Here is a 22,774-nt window from a genome sequence, read left to right as displayed (position 1 = left end):
TCTGGGGGCAGAAGAGCTGCAGTTCTCGGGCACTGCTGGGTCTGGGTCTCCACCATCTGAGAATTTCCCTTTGTATAAGCTGTCCTTGGCTCACTCGCAAAGAAACTGTGCGCTTTGACTTGCTTTTTTCTTACTACTGTAAACTATGCTGGATATTTGTGGCAAACCTATCTAACTTTTTAATCCTTTTCTTTCTTTTTTCTACAGCATTGTCCAAGATAAAACAGTTGGTACAAAGGTAGGCACTTCTCACTTTTTCTCTCTTTTTACACTGCTCAGCATCTGACCTGGTTGTAGCCTCACAAATGCAGATCTTTGGCTTTAAAGGGTTATTTCTGGTACCATGTAGATTGGTTTTAACCAGAAGGTTAATTCGGTTTCATGTCCATTTAAAACTTTTATTATGGCTCACGCTTAGCTCTTGGCATTTGGATGTTGATTATCAACTGTCAGTAAAGAACTTTATTGCATTTAACACAGCCCTTTCCTCTACTGAAATGTCACGCCATGCTTGTTACTTGTGTGCTGGACAGCAGTTCTCAATGGAGAAGCTGCTGCTTTCTTTTTTAAGAGCTCTGTTTCCTTATATGAATCCCTGTTCAGTTGTATGTCAAAGATCCTTCTGCCACAGAAAGTGTGTAGCTGTTGATTTTTCTCTGGGCAATACAGTAAATAGGACCTTTACCCTCCCAGTCTCAGGTTTGGAAAGTGCAAACTTAGCCCCGTACTGCAAAGTGCTGCCAGGAGCCTCCTTATCTGCGTGCGTGGAAAGGGCAACGGTTCTGTTGGGCTAAGGCTCCTTCCTAGGAACTGAACTGCAGTGCCAGCACAGACTGGCGCTCCTGCTCTGTTCAAGGGTTGGTCTTTTACTTCCTCAACCTTGCAGCTGATGCTCTGCGATGGGGATTACAGCCAGCTTGGCCCTGATTGGTCTTTTAATTAGACAGTGTGCGAGTGGCCATCGGAGCAGAGATCTGACAGTTTCAATGGCCCGAATGTGTGGTGTGGCATCTTTGTTGTGAACCAAGACGTAGATGTCTGTGAACAGGCTGGCAAGTGATGGGGTGTGACAGCACTGATCCAAAGTGCAGCTGAGCTTTGGTGTGAGCTCTGCAAGGTCTACAAGTGGAGTAGGGGAGTTAGTGTGCTCCCAGACAGCAAATACTCCTTTACTGGGAGTACGGAACTCACTGTGGCTGCTGTGAGCACAGCATGGTTTAGTGCTGCAGGGTTTCTGAGAGCGTTACACGTGCGAAGGTGCTCTATGTCATGGCTGTAGGGGAAGAGTTTCTCTAGCTTTTCCTCCTCCGAGAATCCGAAATGTGAATTAATTGTAGTGCTGTGATGGTGTCTGGCTCTGCTGCAAGGAGCTCAGCTTGCCATGGGAGGAGGAGGAAGGGCTGGAGCCTGGGCAGAGAGGATGGTTAATGCTTCAGAGCTCTTGGAAAAAGGAGTCTAAGGTGTCCCTTTGCTGCACCGCAGTTTGATTCATCTTCTAACAAACCCGGGAAGTCCCCCGGTTGGTTTTAAGTCATTGTCTGCAGCTTTAAGAAGTGGTTTTCCATAATTCAGTTTGACCAGGAAGTGACTGAAGCTGTAACTGTAGAGCTCAGTGCTCTCAGAAGTCTCAGGATGTGGTGTCGCATGGCTCATCGCTCCTGGCTGTGGGCTGCTGCAGTGCCCGGTGCAGCACACTTGGGTGTCTGAGACGAGGAGCGGAGAAAGCCCAAGTGCTGTTACTCTTAGTGCAGGACAAAGCTGTAACCACGGCTCCCCAGTTGTCCAGTGGGGACAAAATCGTGCATCAGAAATGAGGTTTCTCGTCAAGTCAGGTGAAGCAGGTTTTGAGAAAATTGAACCAAAATATAGGGAGTGGCAGAAGCAAAAAGGGAAGTTGAATCATCTTGATCAAGGTAAGTTTTAAAAGTATTGTGACACAGCCATGTTGTCTATTTATGTTTAAATAAGGCACTGAACGTGCCAGTGCAGATCATGCAGTAGCAGTACGGTACCTAATGTTATGGTGTAATGTCACCTGCCGTGAGTTTGTGTGGTGAGTCAGTCCAGGCACAGCGCAAAGGCCTCCCATGGGCCTGCTTTCCTCATCCCCTCTGTGCTCAGGATCCCCTCGCTGCAGGGCTGATGCATGGGGAGCTGCGGGATCTCTGTAACCAAATTGTGTCAGTTCTTTCCTGCAAATACTTAGAAGGGAAAACCCTCACTGGCTGCAGCTCTTCTAACTTTTTGGTGTTGCTTTTGTGAGTTGCTTCCACTTCCATTATGCCGCTCTGGTTTCCCATGCGTAGTTGAAGGGACTGCAGGAGGTTTCTGTGCTATCCCAATGTGTGTCAGACTGCAATAGCTACAGTGTGGAGCTGTGCTCATCCATCAGCAGTTGTGTGATCCCTGGGGCACCACTGAAACCCCTCTAAGGATTGACTTATGCCACTTCAGAGGCAGATATTCTTGATGAGTGCTTGAGAACCTAAAGTAATGCTGGGGAACTGTGGCTTTGTGATCTGCTGACTTCAAAATATTTTCATAGAAATGAGATTCAGGTGGAGATAAACCACTTTGTCAGTGTCTGTTTGGAAAGCTTGGCTCCAGAGAGATTGCTGGCTGAGCTTTGGAATTAGATGAGAAAATTTGAGCTAAAGAACTGTTTTTAATGTGAGGTGTAAGCTTACTCATTCTTGCCATGTATGTACAAAGGAGGTAGGAGTGGTAGTCCATCAACTGAAAGGTATTACGAGATGACAGTCCCCAAAAGTCGTCAGCTCTTGTCATACTTGAAGCTGCTCAGGGTTCCTGAGACACCAGTGCAGCTTTTAGATGAGCTGAGATGTCCCAGAATGGGGGAGTTCCCAGACATAGGTAGGAAAGGGGCCTGGAACGTCAGCACTGTGGAGCGTGTTGCCAGATCACTTGGTCGGCACCTGGTTGTCTCCTGCTGTGCTGCTGGGTGCCCAGTCTGACCTGGAGGACTTGTGAAGTGCTGTCAGAAAGCTCTGCCTCCTGGTTTTAACGGCAGAGTGCTGGTGCTGTTATCTTAGGGTTTTCTCCCATCCTTGATTACCATATTCAGGATACCTGCACCCACTTCATTAACCAGTGAGGCCTCTGTTACACTGAGGTTCTGTAGATGTAGAGGTCCTCAGGTGTTCTCTCTGTTCCTGGTGGAGCACTGCACTGTGCTGCCTGATGGGCTGCTTTTTAATCAGTTCTAATGCAGGAGCCATCCTGGGCTCCACAGTGGTGCTGGTCCAGGGCTCTTAGGTTTGCAGTGTGTGAATTTGTTTAGGAAGCTCATTACAGTTCTGGTGCGGGGCTCTCCGTGCAGATCAAACGCATGAGCTCAGACTCATTTCTTCCCATCGTTTTGTGCTGTCTGCAGAGGAAGAACACATGGCCTGGAGCTGGAGACACTGTATTTGAACTCTGAGGGACTGCAGTTGCTGCTCCTAAGTAATTTGATCAAGATCATGCTATCTCCTTTCTCTTTCTTTAATTTGCCTAGATGGTACTTTCTGAGGGGGCTCCAATGGTCTCTGAGCAGGACTGGCTTACTAGAAAGAGTATGAACTGTGGTATGTCATTATTCTCTCAGGGAAGTTGCATTTCAATGGTGGAAAAAGTCTGAATAGTTTAGCTACTGAGTAATCTTGACGCTTCCTAGTTAAGTTGAGCCTTTTTGAAAAACGATGCTTCCAGGAAAAGAAGTGGTGCGTTCTGTGGCATTGGAGAAGTTAATGTTTAAAGCAGGGGTTGCTGGGTTGTGAGGCAGGCTTACCACAGCAGTGATTTGTGACCAGGCCAGGAGCTTTGCCATGGGAACAGTCATTATGGCCTGGGGCCGCAGCCAGGAATGCGGGCAGGAAATTCCAGTCCCCTCCACTGGCTGCAGCGAGCTCTGGTGGCTTCAACATGCGTGATCACACGTGTCAGCCACGTGTCGGCAGCCAGGTACGTGGATGGCAGTGTCGGTATTGCTGTGTGGGTGTTGCAGTCTTCAAGCACTGCGTTCAGTTCATGGATAACCCGCCCTTGCTCCCTGGTTGGGCTGGGAGAGCTGTTTAAGCTCCGAGTTGAGTTGAACAGGACTGTGGCAGGATTGCTGCCACAGGCCTGTCAGCATTAGAGGTGTCTAAAGAGGTTTCTCCATCACAGCTAAGCCATTTTGTGTGTGGAAGGTAACTCCAGTTACCTGCACTGGGAAAGGAGAAGCTGTGATAAAATTTTCTGAGACTTCCTAAAAAATGATCAGGTAATGAAGAAGTTGTAGAAAATATTCTGTTTTAACCTTGGGTCTCCTTTGCCCTCTGATGATTTTAAAAAAATCCCAAAGTATTTAACACAAAAGAATTTATTCAACTTTATCTTTTGAATCCCACAAGTGCAGGACAGGCTCTGGTCTGGGTCCCTGCATTGTCAGAGCAGAAAATGCTGATGTGCTGTGCCACGTCTGTTGCCATCTCCCTAGCCAGAGTAAGCACTATATAATCCCCATTTCTGTGTGGGTCTGGTGTAGCTGTCATTCAGGCTGCATATGAAAACCTGTCGAACACTGCTGAGTTCAGCAAGCGTGTGTTGGTAATCCCGGAGTGACGACTGCTCGGTGGTTGCCAGATACTGCACCACAGCCATGGAGGTTGGATTGGAGTTCTCAGACTGCGAGTTCAGTTTGTGCTTTACAAATTGGGTCACAAAATGCCCTTTCCTGGGGTCCCTTTCCCACAGTGACTCACCAGCAGTGTTTCTGATCGCGTTTGTGCTGAGCGTTACCCTGTCTGCTGCACCTTGGTGGTTTAAAAGCTCAGGGTTTGCTGCTGGTGGAGTTTCGGGTTGGAAACAGCAGATGTAAAGCCTGGGTGTGTACTGCTCTGCAAACCAGAATGACTGCATTGCTGCAGGCTGAGCGCTGGAATGCGGGGCTGTTCAAACCACACCTCGTGTTTGCTCAAAGGGCAGGGTTGTTTCCCAGGGAGTCTGCATAGCAGCGGAGGCTGAGCAAGAGAAGTTGAGAGTGGCTGGGCTGAGTGGGTCAGATCTGGCGTTGCTGTGTGCTCCAAATGCGTCCCACTGCAGAATCGCCTCTTAATAGCTTTAATGCAGTACTGAAGCTCCTGGTGTCTTTTAGGAGCTCAAAAAGCTGTCTCTGTACTGTAGAAACGGTACCAGCTATTGCAGTGGTATATATGGTAGGAAGATAATTTTCCTAAGCACTGAATTCTCTGCAATGCTCTGACCAAGTAACCTTGTTTCAGTGATGCTGGAAATGTGTGTGTGCCCAGCACCATTGTGAGTCCTGGTGGGAGATTTTGTAAGCTGCCCTTTAGTGAAGGTGCTCGACTAAACCCTGTTGGGCTGTGATCATCTCCGGAGCCTCGCGTAGGGGCTGACAGCTCTTGGACCCCACAAGCAGAGCGTGGTTTGAAACGTGGGTGTCCTGAGCCAGGCAGATGGGCTGCAGCCCCCAGCACTGCTCTGCTGTATCCATGTGTCGCACGGTGCTTACAGCCGCCTGGAGCTGCGGATCCTCACTTACTGCGTGTTGAGCATAACTTGTATCGTCACTGCTGCGTTGTGTGTCAGTGAGGGGCAGGAGGGGAAGAGGGTGTACGGGGTGATGTGGGGAGCGTTGCTGAAAGGGGGCTTCTGTGGGACACGGAGAGCTGGCATCCCTCTTGTTGTAGTTTGAATACAGCTTTGATCCCAGCTCCTGAGTCTCAGAAATGTTGGGTGTGAGGAGTGCGAGTGCTGGTGCCATCGGGCTGGGTTGCTGAGTTTCATCGCAGAGCACTGGAGCTGTGAGCTGCCCTATCGAGTGCATTCCTCCTTCCCGACTGGGCTGTGCAGAGCCCTTGGAGCACACTGCACACCACAGGGTTTGTGTGAGCTGCCCAATGATCTGTGTGTGCAATATTACGTGGTCTTTTACCGCGTCCGGAGTATTTTTTAAAGAGTAGAAGTGCGATGCCCCGCATCTTCTGGCCAGGCAGTTGCAGCACTTCTGAGGGAGGTATTTTACTCTGAACTGAAGAAAAGCAGACAAGGATCTCTGACAGCACACATTTTTTCTTGGCTTGCTGTTAGAGGGGGTGTCCAGGTGCAGCTGTGTTACCTGCCTTGCTTTTTGTATATGTGTTGGCCGATGGCCTGTGCACCTCCAAAATCCTTCTTTCCCCTCCCAAGAAGGGTGGGGCAGTGTGGGGCTGTCCTCGTCTGTGTGGAGCTGCTGGAGCAGTGTCCGTAGGCAGAGGATGGGCTGGGGAGGACCCTGGGCATGTCCTGCTCCATCCCACGGCCCAGCCTTGCCACTGCTCTGGTTTTGCTCTGCCTGGGACACTGCTGCACTCTGGGTGTTGATTATCACCACGCTGTATCACCAATTTGTCTCAAAATTCCTGGTTTTTATGGTAATCTAGTTTGTTTCTAGCCTTTTGCTCAGGCAGAGTGCGGTTGATTGACTGTAATCCATTTAAAAGAAGTGACTGGATCTTGAGTCGATAAAGGATTAAATAGGGAGCTGAGGATTTCTGTGGTATTTGTGTGAATTTCTGTGCTGGTGGGAGCTAAGAGAGCCACTGGCTTCATCCCAAACTGTGGTGAAGGTCAGGTAAAATCCTAGTGGCAGTGAGACAATTTGGAGTTTTCCTATGAATTAGCAGTGGCTTTTTGAGCTGTGAAGGCCTAGGCTAACTCGAAATTCTTCGAACTTATTTGGTAAAACTTTAAAGCAAAAAAAAAAGGCTTAAGAAGTTTGAAGGGTGGTCAAAAAGTTAACTTGGAAAAAGAGGGAATACTGGAATTCTCCCTTGTGTGCTGGCTGGCAGGAACCACCCTGCACTGCTCCAGGTAGGCTCTGGCAGTGTGACTTCAGAAGCGGTGCTGGTTCCTGTGACCAGGAAAAGGATATTTGTTGGCTTAAATGGAGAATTTTTGGTAGGGCAGTGTTGCACACTGTTGCTTCTGTTAATCTGGCCATCAAACTATCATCTGCAAAAGAATGAACTGAACTGGAATGTCACCATAAATGAATGGCTCCTGTGAGCAGGGATGTGGGCTGAAGGGCTGTGTCTGCACTGTGCAGCTCCTGTCCTGGATGGAGAATCAAAAAAGGTAGAAAAGTCATGTGGTGAGCAGCCACACAGCTGATTGCTCACCTCGTCCCCTGCCCTGGGCTTTGCATAATTCTAGACTTCAATAAAACAATGTTATACTTCAGATTCAATAGCTTTTGTACTGGCTTTTCCAGTGTAATTCAAAATACCCCAATGGATGCGTTGTTGGTGAGAGACTCTTCTAAATCTTTTAAAACAACCAGGCTGGCTTTGGTTCCTCTGGCTCCACTGAATCAGGATACTTGATATGGGGCACTGGAATTTATAACGTGGTTTTAAGCTTATTTGCAGCTTCTGACACATACAGAAAGAAAAATTAAGAGTCTGGAAAGAGATGATGGCAATCGGTGCGAGTGTAAAGACAGAACGGACATTGGCTCCTGCTGGAGTTCCCAGTGCTGTGTGCAGGTTAATGGAGTGCCTGGGTTCCCTTTGCCTCTGATTTGGGCATTCCAAAAGCAGCTGTAAGAGATTTCTTGTGGTCATTGATCCGGCTCTAGCACCCGGGGGCAGAGGCAGGGCAAGCGTGGCCCGAGGGCAGAGCAGCTGCTGCTGGAGCAGGTGTGGGTGCAGGCCCTGGTGCAGGAGGCAGCGCTGGGTGCCTGGGCTGTGCCTCCCTGGGGTGGTGCTTGCGCCCAGCTGGGAAGTGTACAAATTGCTGCTGCTGCTTCTGCTGTGGACAGTCGTCCACTTCTGCCACCTCCTGGCCCTGGTTGCAGCCTGAAGCCTTCAAGATAAGAGGGGATTAGATGTGAAATGGAGCTTCCATTAAAGAAACATCGGCATGTGGAGACCAGCAGCGATGAGCATTCCTTGTCAGGGTGCCCTCAAGTAAATTCTCAAATATGCAAGAAAATGTTTATTTTAAACAAGCCATCAGGAAAGTTAAATTTAGGAAATTTAAATTCTTTCCGTGGTAGTATAAATGTATGCTTTTCCAGTTTATAGTTTCCTAGTGTTGCCTCCACGAGAGCCAAATCTGTGGCTTGTGCTGGCGTTTCCACGAGAGATTGCAAAGGCTGCCCCAGTGCGCTGGCACAGAGGCATCGGTTTGTACTGGGAGCACTGGAGTTGTGTTCAGAAATGAACACATTGGTGGTTAAAACACGTTTAAGAGTTGGAGGAGGCCCCTTAGGGCCTGGTGCACTGGTTGGTGAGGCCAGCAGACCCTCGTCCGTGTTGGCAGGGCTGCGGTGTCCCAGCAAAGCCCTGCCTGTCCTGTCCTGCGCTGCTGTAAGTTTTTACAGTAAATGGTGGATTTATCGTAGCTTTGGAATTGAGCATTAATTTGAGTCAGCAAGGCTGGATCACAGTAATAACCTCCTAGAGCAGCCTGCCTCTTGCTGTACTGGGCACACGAGTGCTAATTAGAACAGCTGTTAAAAGGCCTCTTCCTAGTGACTGCACCCTGTCAGGAGGAGACCTCGCTGGGTGCTGCAGCCTCTGTGGGCCCAGGTCAGTGCTTGCAGGTGCCAGCAGCGGGACATGAACCTGGCCTGAGCTTTGCCATTGGGACATCAAAGTCTTGGAGCTGCCTTTGAAGAGCCAGCAGTGAGTGGTCAGACAAGAAATTCGAGATCTGGGGGGAAGGAGGAGGGCAGAGCTGTGTCTGGTGCTGTGGGGCTGTGACCTACTTTCCCAAGCTGTTTGCTGGGGACGCAGCACAGCTCCTGTTGTCGCACAGATGCGGTTTCTGCAGGTGCCACCAGATCTGGGGCATGGCGCGGGGTAGGGTTTCTGGCTGTGATGGGTGCAGGGAGCGTTTCCATCCAGAGGGGAGTCGGCTGCGGCAGAGATGCGCTTGTTGCTTTTCTGTTGATGAGAGCCTTTTCATGGGGTGTGAGAGCCATGCAGAAAATTGAGAGAGTGCTTTTGTATGTTAGATTTATGTTACTGTGTTTGGTCACAGCTTACAGTGTGATCTGATGTCTTCTATGTTCATTATTTGAAATCGAGCCATAGTGATTTGAAGCTGTATTATGGATACAGGTATAGATCGTGCTAAGATGTATTGTGTAGTCTTGTTTGCTTTTTGTCTGGGTAGTGTTTTCACACCTACCTCCTGCCCCTGGTCTGCTGAGGTGGTGTGGGTGACTTACAGGGAGTGCTGCAGTGGATTGACACAGCACTGTGTGCAGTCATCTGTCCATCCGTCTCTTCAGCCTTATTTGCAGGGAAGTGGCAGGCTCCTGCAGTCCAGGAACTGTGTGTGTAGATGGAGTTACACCTGTAGCTACTGAAAAGCCTAGGATAAATGCATTTCTCTGTCCCTGCAGTACCAGCCTGGTTATGGTTAGGCAGTCTAATTCTGTTTGGTTTAGAATTGCTCGCCAGATGTTTTCTTCCTCCATAGAGTGAAATGTGCAGTTGCTGCAGTAAGAGAAATCAAGGTGGAGGTGTTGGGGGACGCTGTGCAGCTCCTTGCTCTTTGGTTTGCATGCAGCCATGCCGAGTTAAATGCAGAACAACTCGTGGTGAGAGTTGATGGAGGATGGGATTGCACAGCTCTGTACCTGTGAGAGGTGATGCAGGATGGGATGCTCTATGTGGACCTTTTTCTGCTGTAAAATGAGGAAAGTCGTTTTTTGCTGGTGCTGGACTTGCTTCACCGTCCCTGTTTTGGGCCAGGGAGGGGAAGGATCCGTTTCCTTCAGGTCCCAGTTTCTCAAAGTTGCATCTTCTGCCTGTGACTGGAAAATGCACATTTTTGGTTGATAACTGCCAGGTCATTTGCTAACGGGTTTGGGCAGCTTCTGATTGCTTCCTTAGTGCTGGTAACCCACCGTACACTAATGTTGTCTTGCCGAATGCCAGCAGGGCTGTTCTGCTGCTTTGATCACTACAGTATTGCTCCAGCTTAACCTCAATAGTGAAATGCTGTCTGGTACGAGTAGTCAGTTTTGTTAGCTGCAGCAGGGGAATGTGGCTATTGATGCACAGCACTGCCTTTCGTGTTTTCAGCCAATTTGGCAATGCTTCAGCTCCTAAGATTCCCAATGCCTTGCTGAAAAGAGATACTGGATAGTGCTTCTAGGTTACCAGACTGGATCTCACTCATGTTTAATGGATGGAGGTGAGGTTTGCTGCCCACTGTCACTGTGTTTTCCCTTACACTTGTGTTCAGCTTCTGCAACTTTAGTCTATTGTTTGCTCTGGGAGGACCTGAATAGAGCTCAGTGAAATGCTCTCAGTTCACCTTTCCTCTTTTCTCTTCCAGCGGGGAACTGACGAGCTTTTCTCCACTTGTGTTACTAACGGACCCTTTATCATGAACAGCAACTCCTCTTCTGCAGGTAATATTGCCTATACAAAGAATAGCAGTTTGTAAGTATTGCAAATACTACGAGGAGGTCTGGTTTTTCCCCACTTAGTTTTAATTTTAAGATCTCTTCATTTTTAGAACTTATTAGGCCTTTTGTAGGACAGTGCTGAAGAATAATAAACTTCCACCCTATACCCTTCAGAGGCTGGTGGACTGAATGGGACAGTTGCTGAAGTGATTTTACAGAACTAGAAAATGCAGGGTTTGCTGTAAACTGTTAAAGCACAGTGGGATTTCACATGGGGTTGTTCTGGCTGTGTAGGAGCGTGGTGCTGTTTGGGTGCCATACAGGGGTAATCTCCCACCCAGGACATCTTCCGTGGGTGTCCCCTGTGCTTGTCAGTGCCTTGAGTTGTCCCCTGCGTCCCTTCGTGCTCTGCCCGTGGCAGCCCCTTGCCACACGCGCAGTGCAGCTGGTCTGAATTACAAATTACAGTCTGGTTTATGCTTGGTTCAGTGGCGCTTGCTTTAAGATGTCCCCTTCAAACTGTTTCACTGCCAAGAATACCAGAGTAAAAAGGACTGAAGTAGCGATCTGGAATTAGTGGCTCAAACCCACACCGAGTAGAAATGGGGTGGGTGTGCGCTGTAACCAAGCTGTAAAGCGGCCCCTGGAGAGCTGATTCCATTGCAGCGGCATTCAGCCACGTCACTTGCAGCGTGTAATTTGGAAAAAGGAGTAAACCCCTGTGTCTGCAGACTCTGGTTAAATCAGACCTCGGGATTTCTCTGTAATCAAGGGCAGTGTCTTTGATGGGGAGCACAGACTGTGTCAGAAGCTGTGTGCGCGTGTTCTCTCAGACCCACTCCAATGCGGTCACTCTTGATTTTTGCAGCTAATGGAAATGACAGCAAGAAATTCAAAGGCGATAGCAGAACTGCTGGGGTCCCATCCCGAGTGATCCATGTCCGCAAGCTCCCCAGTGACGTCACGGAGGCAGAGGTCATTTCCTTGGGCCTGCCTTTCGGCAAGGTCACCAACCTGCTCATGCTGAAAGGCAAAAACCAGGTACTGTCTCCATCATTGAAAGCAGGCATTCAGCAAAGGCTTGATGAGTTTGTCATCAGGAACCAGATCCGAGCTGTTTGATCAACTGTCAGGATTAGGAGTCAATAACTCCTGCGTACTATTATGTTACTTTCCCGTGATTATCCCATGAGCTGTTGGAAAAAAAATACTATTTTCAGGCTGTACAAGGAGTTAAGTCTGTAATTACAGGTTGTCACTTATAATCAACATTATGCTTGATTTTTAAATTACAGACCAGGTAAATGATTTGGACACAGCGGCATGAGTTGGCCTTTTTCACTCGGACTGGCTTGACAGTTGAGTAATAACCACCAGCGTAACTTTGCGTATTCAGGACACCTTGCAGATACAGTGAATTAGCTGGGTGAAGCTAAAAATGCTCTTGGGTAATGCAGAAGGTGTGTGTTAATTTGGTGACTAAATTGTCTTGCGAATTAAGGAGTAAAAAAGCAAGCCAACTTTAATCATCGCTTAAAATACTATATCTTTAATCTTAATTATTAAAATGTGCCTCTGATATATTGCATGGTGTAATTATACGTAAGTACTTAATGACTTGCTGCAATCCCTCGCGCTCCTGTTTTGAAGTAGGGGACCCCATAAAAGTATGGAGCAGCAAGTGGGGTTACTGCCTGGTAGAGAAGTATGGAAAGCTGCTTAATACGATAAGTGTGAAGAGTCTGGATTGCTGCTGTGCTTTGTGGCTGTGCACACACTTCTGTCATTGCTGGTTTCGTAAATGTACGTAGCATGGGGATCTCGTGATGAGACTGAGACATTGCATTAAACTAGTCTGGACAGTAAAGATCCTGATTTGTTCTGCAAAAGGTTGGTTCTTAAACAGTTGTGTGTACAGAATTAGCATGTAAATGCGGCTGTGGAGATCCAGCAGGTAAATTCAGCTGAGTTCCTCCTGAAATGATCGGTTGCTGTTGTCGAGTATGAGTGCTGTCTCCTGCTGTGAGTGCTTTGGTAATGTCTCGGTGTTGGATTTGTCTTCTGTGCAGGCTTTCATAGAAATGAACACAGAGGAGGCGGCCAACACCATGGTGAACTACTACACCACTGTCACTCCAGTCCTGCGGAGCCAGCCCATTTACATCCAGTTCTCCAACCACAAGGAGCTGAAGACAGACAACACTCCAAACCAAGCAGTTAGTGTTGGTTCTTCATGTGGCTGTGCTGCTGGGCGGGACAGGTGGTTCTGTGTGGGTTTGTGCTGCTGGGCCAGGCCTGGGAGGGTTTGGAGATTTGGTTTGACCATCAGAGTGCCAAGCAGAGCATCCTCGCTTTTGGAGTGAGGTCTCCTGTAACGGCTTTATTCAGAGTCTCACAGACTCCTGATGAGCTACTGTAACTCCTGAGTGTCGGGAAGGAATTGCATGGTGAATTCAGGAGAAAAGTGGTGCTTTAGCATTCTTTAGTTAGAAACAGTAACTGAAGACCTGTCTAAAAGCAGTTAAGTTTTAGTGTTTTGAGATGTTCAGCTTCTCAAATCTGAAGCTGTGACAGGGCAGACCTGTCTGCAGCAGAGCCCAGTGCTGCTGGTGAGTGCTGCTGTGAGCAGGCAGCACCTGAACGCAGCCACCCGTAAGGCTCTGGGCTCTCCAGAGATCCTGTGTGAGATGCACTCCACACAGAGTAAGAAGTGCCCTTTTTTGGCTGAGCTGCTCTTGGCAATCTTTCAGGACAGGAGCACTGGAGAGAAGTTCAAGTTCCTCATGCCTCTGTACCAGGGCGGGCTGCCCAGGCCATCCAGTGCCTCTCACTTTTCAGGCTGACTTCCATCAGGATCAGAGCATCTAATGCAGTGCTGATGAAACACTGCTGTTCGGTGCATCAAATGAAGCCAGAATCGGATGCACAACAGTGAGCCCAAAATAAAGTTGTATGCATGAGGAGGACCCTAAAAGGAAACCTCAGAGTCAGTTTCTCCTCAGGATCCCTGTAGCCAATGTGCATTCATCTTTCATCTTGCCAGCTTCTGCAGTGTCCTGGGGATGATGTTTCACCCCAGGAGAGCCCAGTTTTCCCCTTTTTTTTCCAAACACTAATCTTGCTGCATCAATAGGTGCTGAGCAAGGCTCTAGCAGTAGCATAATTACTTCATATTTTATTTAGCTTGTATATTTGCATTCCTCTTACTAATTGAGGTGGTCTTGTGTTTAAAATGTGCTGAAGTCATTGCATCCCCAGCCGCAGGAACAGTTAAACTGTTGTGTGTTGGTCAGTACTTGTTAAGTTTATAGCAGTTTGCAGATGGGAAGCCCAAGGAAAGCCATAGGTGTGTGTTGGGTGCAGGAGCGTGGGTCTAATGGGTGTTTGGTTCCGCAGCGCGCCCAGGCAGCTCTGCAAGCTGTAAATTCTGTGCAGTTGGGAAACCTAGCGCTGCCAGCCCCTGCTGCGGCCGTGGACACAGGGATGGCGATGGCCGGCCAGAGCCCTGTCCTCAGGATCATCGTGGAAAACCTCTTCTACCCCGTCACGCTCGATGTTCTGCACCAGGTAAAGCATCAACGCGGCTGCTTGATCCTCTGGAAGGAGGGCACGACAGCAGTGGTGTATTTGCAGCGTCTGTGTTGTAACAGTTGCGTGTGGGTTTTAGCTGCAGAACTCCAGTTCTGAACAGAGCTGTCAGATTTCTGCTTTCTGGAAACCCTGACACCCACACGAGGTTCTTCTGTTTCTGGTCCCAATCTGGCCACACTTTAATTTCCAGACATTCGACTGCTGGTCCATTTTAATTGGGTTACAGCCTGGTTCTGTGCAAGGGACAAATACTGATGTTTCTGAGACCTCTCAAGCTGTGTTCAGGCTTCAGCAGAAGCTGCTGTCCGCCTCCTTGTGTGAGGTAGGGGCAAATGCAGTGTCCAGGGGGCGTTCAGGCCATGTCCTGTTTGGGATGTTCCTGCATCTGCTGCACTTGCTGAAGTTAATCTGCACGCTGAAGTGCAAGAGTGACTGCATTTAAGAATCCCTGGAATTATCGGAAAGGTGTGAATCTTCCTGTGTGAGAACTGGTAACAAAAACTTGATTAAGGGGCAGGTCAGTCACTCTGATGTATTTTCTAATCCGATGCCGTGATGCAAGTTAAACTATGCCCGTGGTGTAGTTTTAAACCCTTACATTTTTAAATTGGAAAGCTAACAAGGTGAAAGGATGACTCTTCTTGTTTCTGCTTCTAATAATGGAGATCAGCGTGAAATGAACTTACTGGAAATGAGATAACAAGGTATGCAAATATTATCTTGCAGATATTTTCCAAATTTGGTACAGTCCTGAAAATAATTACATTCACGAAGAACAACCTATTTCAGGCCCTGTTGCAGTATGCTGACCCCATGAGTGCTCAGCATGCCAAACTGGTGAGTAGTTTTCACCTTGCTTTTATTAATCTAGGATCAATGTTAGAAGTTAGCGTTTTGGGGTGTCTGGTGGTCAGATACAGTTTAGTGAGTGCTGCCCTTGGCGGATCATGCGTGGAGAGGGAGGGATTGTCCCTAGCAGAGCAGTGCTGCTCAACCCGGGTGAGCACCGAAGGGGTAAAGGGAGCAGTGCTTTCTCTGCATAAAGCAGACACCTGGGTGATGTATACGTCTTTATTCATCTTGGTATAAATGGATCTTGGGTGAAGAATAGTCTGTTTCCTTGCAGTCTTTGGATGGACAGAACATCTACAATGCCTGCTGCACGCTGCGCATAGACTTCTCAAAGCTCACCAGTCTCAACGTGAAGTACAACAACGACAAGAGCAGAGACTACACCCGGCCAGACCTCCCTTCTGGGGATAACCAGCCCTCCCTCGACCAGACCATGGCAGCTGCTTTTGGTGAGCGCTTTTGAAGTGGGAGCAGGACCTACGTCACCACAGTGTGTTGGCTGGGGAGGGGACGCAATCCTGGTGTGTTTGGTCGTACATCGTGTAATAGGGTGTGACTGAGGAAAGGTTTGGAGCTGCTGAATCAGACCAGTGCGAACTCCATAGGAACCTACAGAGTGTGGGAGTGCTGCTGTGGTGAGAGCTCCTCATGTGGGCGAGGGCTGTGTGGGCTCTGCAGCTGCTGTGCTGCTGGTGCCATCTGCTGTTCTGCCCGTGGTGACCTGGGGTCTGAGCCTGCTCCTCAGAAACATCTCAAAACCTGCTGTGGAAAGGCAGATCAGGACACTGCAGCTCTTCCTCTTCCTCATGATGACTCACATTGTCTTGCCACTGAGTGTCTCTCAACTGTGTTTGTCCTTTCCAGGTGCCCCAGGAATCATCCCTGCTTCTCCATATGCGGGAGCTGGCTTTCCTCCTGCCTTTGCAATTCCGCAGGCTGCAGGTACTGCATTTCGTAAGTTTTTTTCATAGGCTTTCTGTTGCTGAAGCATCTTGATGTTTGAAAGCTAAGTAGCCATATTTTTGTTGGGGTTAGTCTCGTAAATTCCTAATGCTGGCATTTAGGGACAGAAGGGAGTGGTGTTTCAGTCCATAATCCCACCTAGGACAGGGGTTGTGCAGCTGCAGCACCTCTGGCTCGGCAGTAGCCCAGTGACAGGAGGAAAACAGGAGTAGCAGCATGGGAGAGACAGTTAAGGCAGTTATTTAAAGTAATTGGGGGAGGAAAGAAAATTTTTAATATTTTGGATTTCCTCATGCGATTGCAGAGGTTGGGAACTCACTTTGACAGCTGTAAATGTGGTCAAAAGCAAGGAGTCTTTGTCCATTTTTTCTGAAATACTTTGAATACAGCTGCTATTTAAACATGAACCTAATGACAGACACTGTTACAGTTGTCATTGCAGGTAACAGATGTTTTGCTACTCGTAGCCAAGTGTCTGAGGTTAAAACTTGGGGTTTAGGCACTGCGTACGCTCACTGCAGTGCTAGACCAGACAATTTTGCTGTGTTTTTCATAGCATACCAAGCTGTGTTGACTTTCCTGTAACTTGATGGAATTTCCTTGCTTCTGACAAACACACACAGCTCGAACTGGTCAGCCATTGATGTTTTTTTAATACCCTGTTCCGCAGTGAAGCGGGCAATGCCACTTGGAGCAGTAATTTCATGTAATTGATTACTAGCAATTATTTCTTGAACCCTAAGGCTCCTCCCTTTGGAGGGCTGATAGCAAAGTGCCAGCTGTTATTGTGAGCAGCCTAAAATGCCGATGAACACAGCAGTCGAGCTGGCTGACGGTAGCACACTGTGGTACCTGGTTCTCGTGTGCATGGTTAAAGAACAGCGCGGTTTTTGGCATGCACCGGTTGGAAAGACCCTGACGAATGCCCTGTCTGAAACCTTTCCTGCACCACCAGAGCCGAGGCTTTGTGCTGACTGCGCTTCTTGTGAAACGTGCACAGTGCTGTAGTCACCAGGATAGTGCTGAGGCACCCCTTAAGCACCAGGCACTGCAAGGGCAAATGCGATTGGAAATTCCAACATTTCCTGCAGCACCAGAACTGGAGGCTCCTGTTGCTCTTGGAATATGCAGTCGCTGTCTTTGAATGGTTATTGCATGTTAGAGGAGGTGCGCTGTTCTCCCTTCTGGTGCAGCCAATACACTAGAGTACGTGCTGTGAACGTCTTCACTGGTTAATATTCTTTAATTTCCAGGCCTGACAGTTCCAAATGTCCCTGGAGCTCTTGCTCCCTTGGCCATTCCAGCAGCAGCGGCTGCTGCGGCTGCCGCAGGACGGATTGCCATCCCCGGCCTGGCTGGGGCAGGGAACTCTGTTCTGCTGGTTAGCAATCTGAACCCGGAGGTTAGTGCAGTCCTCGTTTACTTGTTTCTCCTTCCTGTTACCTCTCCTTCACTTTCTGAACACGATTGTGCTCAAACTCATTGAAAGTGAAATCCTACTGTACCCTGAAGGGAGCGGCAAAGCTAGAAAAACAGCTGGTGAGCTCTGCCAGCCCTAAAGCTGAAAGCAGATCAGTACTCTAGTTGCTGAAGGGAAACGAAAGTCCACCTCAAATTAAAATCTTGCTCTTCTTTGGTTCAAAGCCAAGGATGCTGCCTGCCTGCTCATGTCCCATAAAGACTACAATGCCTGTCCCCTGCTCCGTCTTTCATTTGGAGTCTCCCTACCATTCCCATGGGATGGCGTCGTTGGGCCACAGAGCAGTCACGTCCATTTCTTCCTTCCCCAAGCATGTTCTGGTTTTTCATACATTAATTCAGAACCGCAGAGAGCTTGTCCTGGCCTCTGCTCTTTCTGTGCAGTGTCTGGAGCCCTGCCAGCTTCACCTCGTCCCTGTGCAGCGTTTCCTCTGCCATGTGCGTGCACATCTTCCCTTTCCAAGATTCCTGGAGGTTTCTCCTTAGCTAAACCCTTTAACGGCTCACTGGTTACGTTTTCAGTTCCACTTAACTTAGTGAGTTGAAATGTTTGGGTTTCTTTAAAAATAAAGCAAGAAATATTTGACCAAAAGTCGTCTTTAATGAAAGACAGTATCATAAGAAAATTTGATACGGTATCTTGGATTTTTCTCTAGTCTGGATTGGCAGTGTACAATCTTGTGGTGTGCAGCAGTGAGGAGTATCTGCTGAAAAGCACTGTAACTGGTGGGACTGCACACACCTTAATACTCCTGTGCAAAGCTCTAAACCTTACCAGCCATGTCAGAGTAACCCCAAAACCTCTTTTGCATCAAAGGGGAAGCCTGGATGTGATGAATGGTCAAAACACTGAACTCTGGATGAGATGAACCAGTTGAATCAGTATTTCAGACTGCTCTTTTGATCTATCATTGCTGTTTTCTGCAGGGCATGAAATAACAGCAGGGGCTGTGGTTTGGACCAGTTGCTCTTTCTGCTGTCCAGGACCCCTTATTCTGGCTCAGGCCCAGCCACTTGCTGTTCACACACAAGTTCTAGTTGCTGGGAGCTGCCGTCGATGCTCCGGAGCAGCGTAACGCTGTCGAGCGTGTGTTTTTGGGGAGGTGCCGCGTTGCCTGGATGGCAGTGCCAGGACGGTGCTGTGCCTCTGTAACTCAGGTCTGCACAGCACTGAGCGGTGTCTGAACGCTGCGCTCAGCTCTTGTTCGAGCAGGAGCAAGCAGTTATTTCATGCCCTGTGTGTTGAGGAGCTCTTCACTATCCATCCAGCTGATCTTTGGGCTAGAGAGACTCTGACACTTGTACTGAAGCTGTGAACTAACAGACCTGAAACTTTTTCCATTGCCTGTGTAATCAGTGTTGTAGAAACTTACCTGGGCCACAGCCAGTGAGTCAAGAGACAGCATCGCTCTGGAGTGACTGCTCTGCAGTGACAAGAGGCTTTTTTCTGAATGGGAATTGTGGAAATGCAAATGGCCCCATGCTTCCTTTCCATGGTGAGAGGAAGAAACACACACCTGCGTGTGGTCAGGGCTGTCCTCAGGCAGCGAGGCCGTGCTGAGGGACAGCAATTTCAGGGGCTCCGTGTGGTGAGGTCGAGCCCTGGGCTGCTGCTGCACACAAGGGACCAGGCTCCTGCGCAGGAGGAAGCGCTGCAGCTGCGCATCCAGAAAATCTGCTGCTCTGAAGGCAGCGATCGGTTCCAAATTGGGCTTTTCTTGTTTTGATACAGCTAAGCACGTACTGTGGATTGCTTCAGTAGTCACTGGGCCTAAAGCAGCAAATAGAGCTGTGCTTTCGACTGACTCCTGAGTCACTTTTCTAAGAAATGCTCGTAATCAGAGAAAAAGTTTCTGGCCAAATTTGAGGGAATACTACGGCAGCTGAATTCAACGTTAAAGCCTGTAGCAGTCACTCTGTTGTGGTGCTGTCTCTTACTTCTTTGTATATCTGAAGTAAAAATGCTTTTTCTTTATCGTTGTGTTCCACTAGGTAAAACCTATTAACTGTTTCTGTAAACGAGTTATTGTGTATAGAGTTCTAGAAGTCTGACTGATGGAACACTACATATTTCCTTATGTATTTACTGACCTGTGTTTTTTGCTACTTTTTTCTTTTCTCCCCATCCCTGAATTTTTTTTCTTCCCCTGATCCGGAATTTCTTTGCCAACTGACTGCACGGTACTTCTGCTTCCTGTTGTTGCTTGAAACAAAAAAAAAAAAAATAAAAACATTCCCCTTCCAAAACAAACCAAACCAAACCCCTGCTCTTCGGAAACCAACCTGCCCTTCAATATTAACCATCTTGAAAACTTCATCATCCATCAACCAATTTCGCCATTTCCTGCGGGGACTCTGCCCTTCCTCGTTGTGGACGATTTGTGCAACCTCGCTCTCCCCTTCGATTCCTTACCTCTTCCCTGTCCCTCCGCTGCCTTGCTCTGCTGTTCTCTAAAGAGAGCTACACCCCAATGCCTCTTTATTCTTTTCGGTATGTTATTATTCACACTTTTTATTACCTTGTTTTTCATTTATTTGAGATTACTTTTTGGATACTTCAAAAATGTACAGTTTGCAGTTTGCCATTTTTTTTTTGAATGCGTAGTTTCATTTTTACATTGTTTACTTAGTTTGCTATTTAATTTAGTTTGCCTTTATTTTTTTATGTTTGGTTATGCATGGTTTATTGCTTTGCATGTCTTTAGAAGAGTTTTAAATTGTGATAGCATGCTAAATTGTCCAGTCTTCTGGCAGTAAGATTTTTGCTTTTTGCTGAAACCCAGTATCTTTTCTTTAATGTATTGTTCCATTGTTATTCTGCTACGTAAGAATTGTTCCCTAATTAGAGCAGAATAAGTAACGGTGGTTGGAATGAGATCAGTTCTGGTTGTGAATGGACGGTTTTGCTCTTGGGTTGATTAGCTAAGAAGTGCTAAGTTGAATGAGACTTCGTCTTTTCCCTTCCCTAATGCTGTTCTTGTTTCCTCACTTTTTGAAGGAGTCTATGGTGATGTGCAGAGGGTGAAGATTTTATTTAAAAAGAAAGAGAATGCCCTGGTTCAGATGACTGATGGAAACCAGGCCCAGCTTGGTAAGCTTGACTGCTAGCATTATGAGATCTAATGGGTTATTAGAGCTTTAAGAGCTGTCCTCTCTCCTCTGGAAATGACCCAAACCTGCACGTCTCCGTGCACTTAACCGCTTGCCTGCGTATGGAGCATGGATTTGGGGCAGCTCTGGAGAAGGTGCAGCGTGTTTGGGTGAGATAATGTAGAGGGAAAATGGAAAACCAGAGCACTGTTGCCTGCCAGGCGGGTCCTGGAGGATGCGGTGTCTCACGGGGAGGAACCAGCATGAAATCCCAGCGTGGGTTGCAATGTCTGAAGGAAGCAGTGCGGTGTCGCTGTAATCGGCGCTGTCTCTGACCGTTGCAGCCATGAGCCATCTGAACGGCCAGAAGCTCCACGGGAAGACAATCCGTATCACGCTGTCCAAGCACCACACTGTGCAGCTTCCCCGCGAGGCGCAGGAAGACCACGGCCTCACTAAGGACTATGGAAATTCTCCTCTACATCGCTTCAAGAAACCAGGCTCCAAAAACTTCCAGAACATCTTTCCCCCTTCTGCCACTCTTCATCTGTCCAATATTCCGTAAGTGTCCACATGGGGAGTTCCTGAATGTCCAAGTATAAACGTGTTTGTGGAAGCAGAGTGAGAGTCAGCAGGTCAGGTTTTTGCTGGTAGCAGAAGGAAAGCCTGTCCATCCCCCTCTTGTTTTCCCATGGCCTTTCCAGGAGTTACTGGTAGAGAGTTTAGAAAAGGCTCTGATGAGAATTGGTTTTTGGAGATGAATTTAGTCTGTCGGTGTACATTTGACTGGAAACACTCGTTTGTTTCAGACCTTCAGTAGCCGAAGAAGACCTTAAGATGCTGTTTTCAAGCAATGGAGGGATGGTCAAAGGATTCAAATTCTTCCAGTAAGTGTTTTCTCTTCCATTCTGTACTGGCACTGGGCTTTTCAGTATGAGAAGTGTATGAGCACTTGGCTCTGATCGTATTCCAGCTTGGGCTGAGTGAGGGGTGAGCAGAGTCATCACTGATGTGGTGTTGGGCTCTGGAGTGTAGAGTTGTGGGGTGACCCTGGGCTGAGTGCGTGGCAAGTGGGAGTTGGTGAAGAAAGCCAAGGTGGACGTGTGGATATGTTCTCATACAAAAACCAAGACACTGCTGTCACCTGGGTGGTTGATTTCCTGCTGGCCTTGAGCGCTGGGTCAGAAAACCTGCATCGAATTGGGGAAACGCTCTCTGGTCACACTGACGTGTCTTGAATTTGTCTTGTCAGGAAGGACCGAAAAATGGCGCTGATCCAGATGGGCTCCGTGGAAGAAGCCATTCAGTTGCTCATCGACCTCCACAATCACGACCTGGGTGAGAATCACCACCTGCGCGTCTCCTTCTCCAAGTCGACCATTTAGAGCTTGGGAAGGCGTGGGACAAAATGGACTTGACTTAAAACCTCTGGGGTTCGGCCTTGGCCTTAAGGCTGAGCGCTAGGGTTTCAACTTCCATCATTCCAGAAAAAAGCCACTTTAAAAACGCAGCTGAAGTGACCTTAAAAGACCAGAGATTTTATTTTTTTAAAGAGAAATCAGTTTACCGGTTTTTAAAAAAAAAAAAAGAAAATTAAATCTAATTCATATTGCTAACCTTGCGGTGATGGGTAACAATCTTGACTGTTTGAATAAAAATCACAAGTTTACACTTTGGAACCTGCTCTGGGAAACTCCCCACCTCTCCTGCTCCCTCTCCCCCGAAAAGCAGATCCTACCAAGTTTATCAGGTTTCACATTGATGCCTTTTTGATTTTCTTGACCCATCCATGCCTTGAAAGACCTAAAACCACTGTGTGAATTCACTTGAGCGCCTTTGGGGCAGGGTTCTGCAGAGCACGCGTGTGCGGGAGCTCCCGGCTCGCCTGGCACAAAACCGGTGGTGTCGGTCCTACCCTGAGCGTGCCTCTGCTGTCCTGTGCCTTAGACCTCCTCGGGGAGCACCTGCAGGGGGGAGCGGAGGGGAGAGGCGAGGGAAGGACGAGCCCTGGGCCGCTGGTGGCAGTGAGGGACCAGTGGAGCGGCAGAGGGGACGGAGGAGACGCTGGGCTCCGGCGCTCAGGGCCGTCGTGTCCTAATGGCACGGCGCTGCGTGTCCCCGTGCTGCGGCTGTTGCAGAGCTCCTGTGGGGCGGTTTGGGAGCCCATCCCAGCAGAGGGGTTGGTGGGGAGTGTCCCCCAGACCAAACACATTCCAGTGCCCGTGGACCCTTCAAGAGCATTGATCAGGACCCGAAATTACCCACTGCTGGGTGCGTGTGGAGACCAATCAAGAGTTTGTCAAATCGTGTGTGTGTGTGTGTATATATATCTAAATACTTGGCTAGGATTTGAAGAATTATTGGATACCCCACATTTAGCGAGGTGTT

The 22,774-nt window shown here is 48.3% G+C and overlaps 1 protein-coding gene across 1 annotated transcript; it reads left to right on the top strand.

The window, feature by feature from the left end:
• Positions 1–209: 209 nt before the first annotated feature.
• Positions 210–21,879, top strand: PTBP1 (polypyrimidine tract binding protein 1). The gene is made up of 14 exons (XM_010191745.1): positions 210–238; positions 10,339–10,414; positions 11,280–11,452; positions 12,481–12,627; positions 13,808–13,978; positions 14,729–14,839; positions 15,129–15,303; positions 15,719–15,796; positions 17,071–17,219; positions 19,754–19,787; positions 20,295–20,387; positions 20,731–20,947; positions 21,196–21,273; positions 21,639–21,879. Exons 2-14 carry the CDS (start codon positions 10,390–10,392, stop codon positions 21,769–21,771), a joined length of 1,584 nt encoding a protein of 527 aa, XP_010190047.1. The 5' UTR covers positions 210–238; positions 10,339–10,389; the 3' UTR covers positions 21,772–21,879.
• Positions 21,880–22,774: the final 895 nt, after the last annotated feature.

This window comes from Mesitornis unicolor, unplaced genomic scaffold, assembly GCF_000695765.1.
Source record: "Mesitornis unicolor isolate BGI_N332 unplaced genomic scaffold, ASM69576v1 scaffold6309, whole genome shotgun sequence".
NCBI classification, from domain to species: domain Eukaryota; kingdom Metazoa; phylum Chordata; class Aves; order Mesitornithiformes; family Mesitornithidae; genus Mesitornis; species Mesitornis unicolor.
The sequence above is the reverse complement of the archived record's forward strand: the minus strand, read 5'-3'. Positions and strand labels throughout refer to the sequence as shown.

What these genes read in the sequence shown, in the direction of transcription:
- PTBP1 (XM_010191745.1), top strand. Translation starts at nt 10,390, where the DNA reads ATGAACAGCAACTCCTCTTCTGCAG. An exon ending in TGCTGAAAGGCAAAAACCAG is followed by an intron (nt 11,453 to 12,480) that starts GTACTGTCTCCA and finishes TCTTCTGTGCAG; the next exon opens with GCTTTCATAGAAATGAACAC. An exon ending in GTGCTCAGCATGCCAAACTG is followed by an intron (nt 14,840 to 15,128) that starts GTGAGTAGTTTT and finishes GTTTCCTTGCAG; the next exon opens with TCTTTGGATGGACAGAACAT.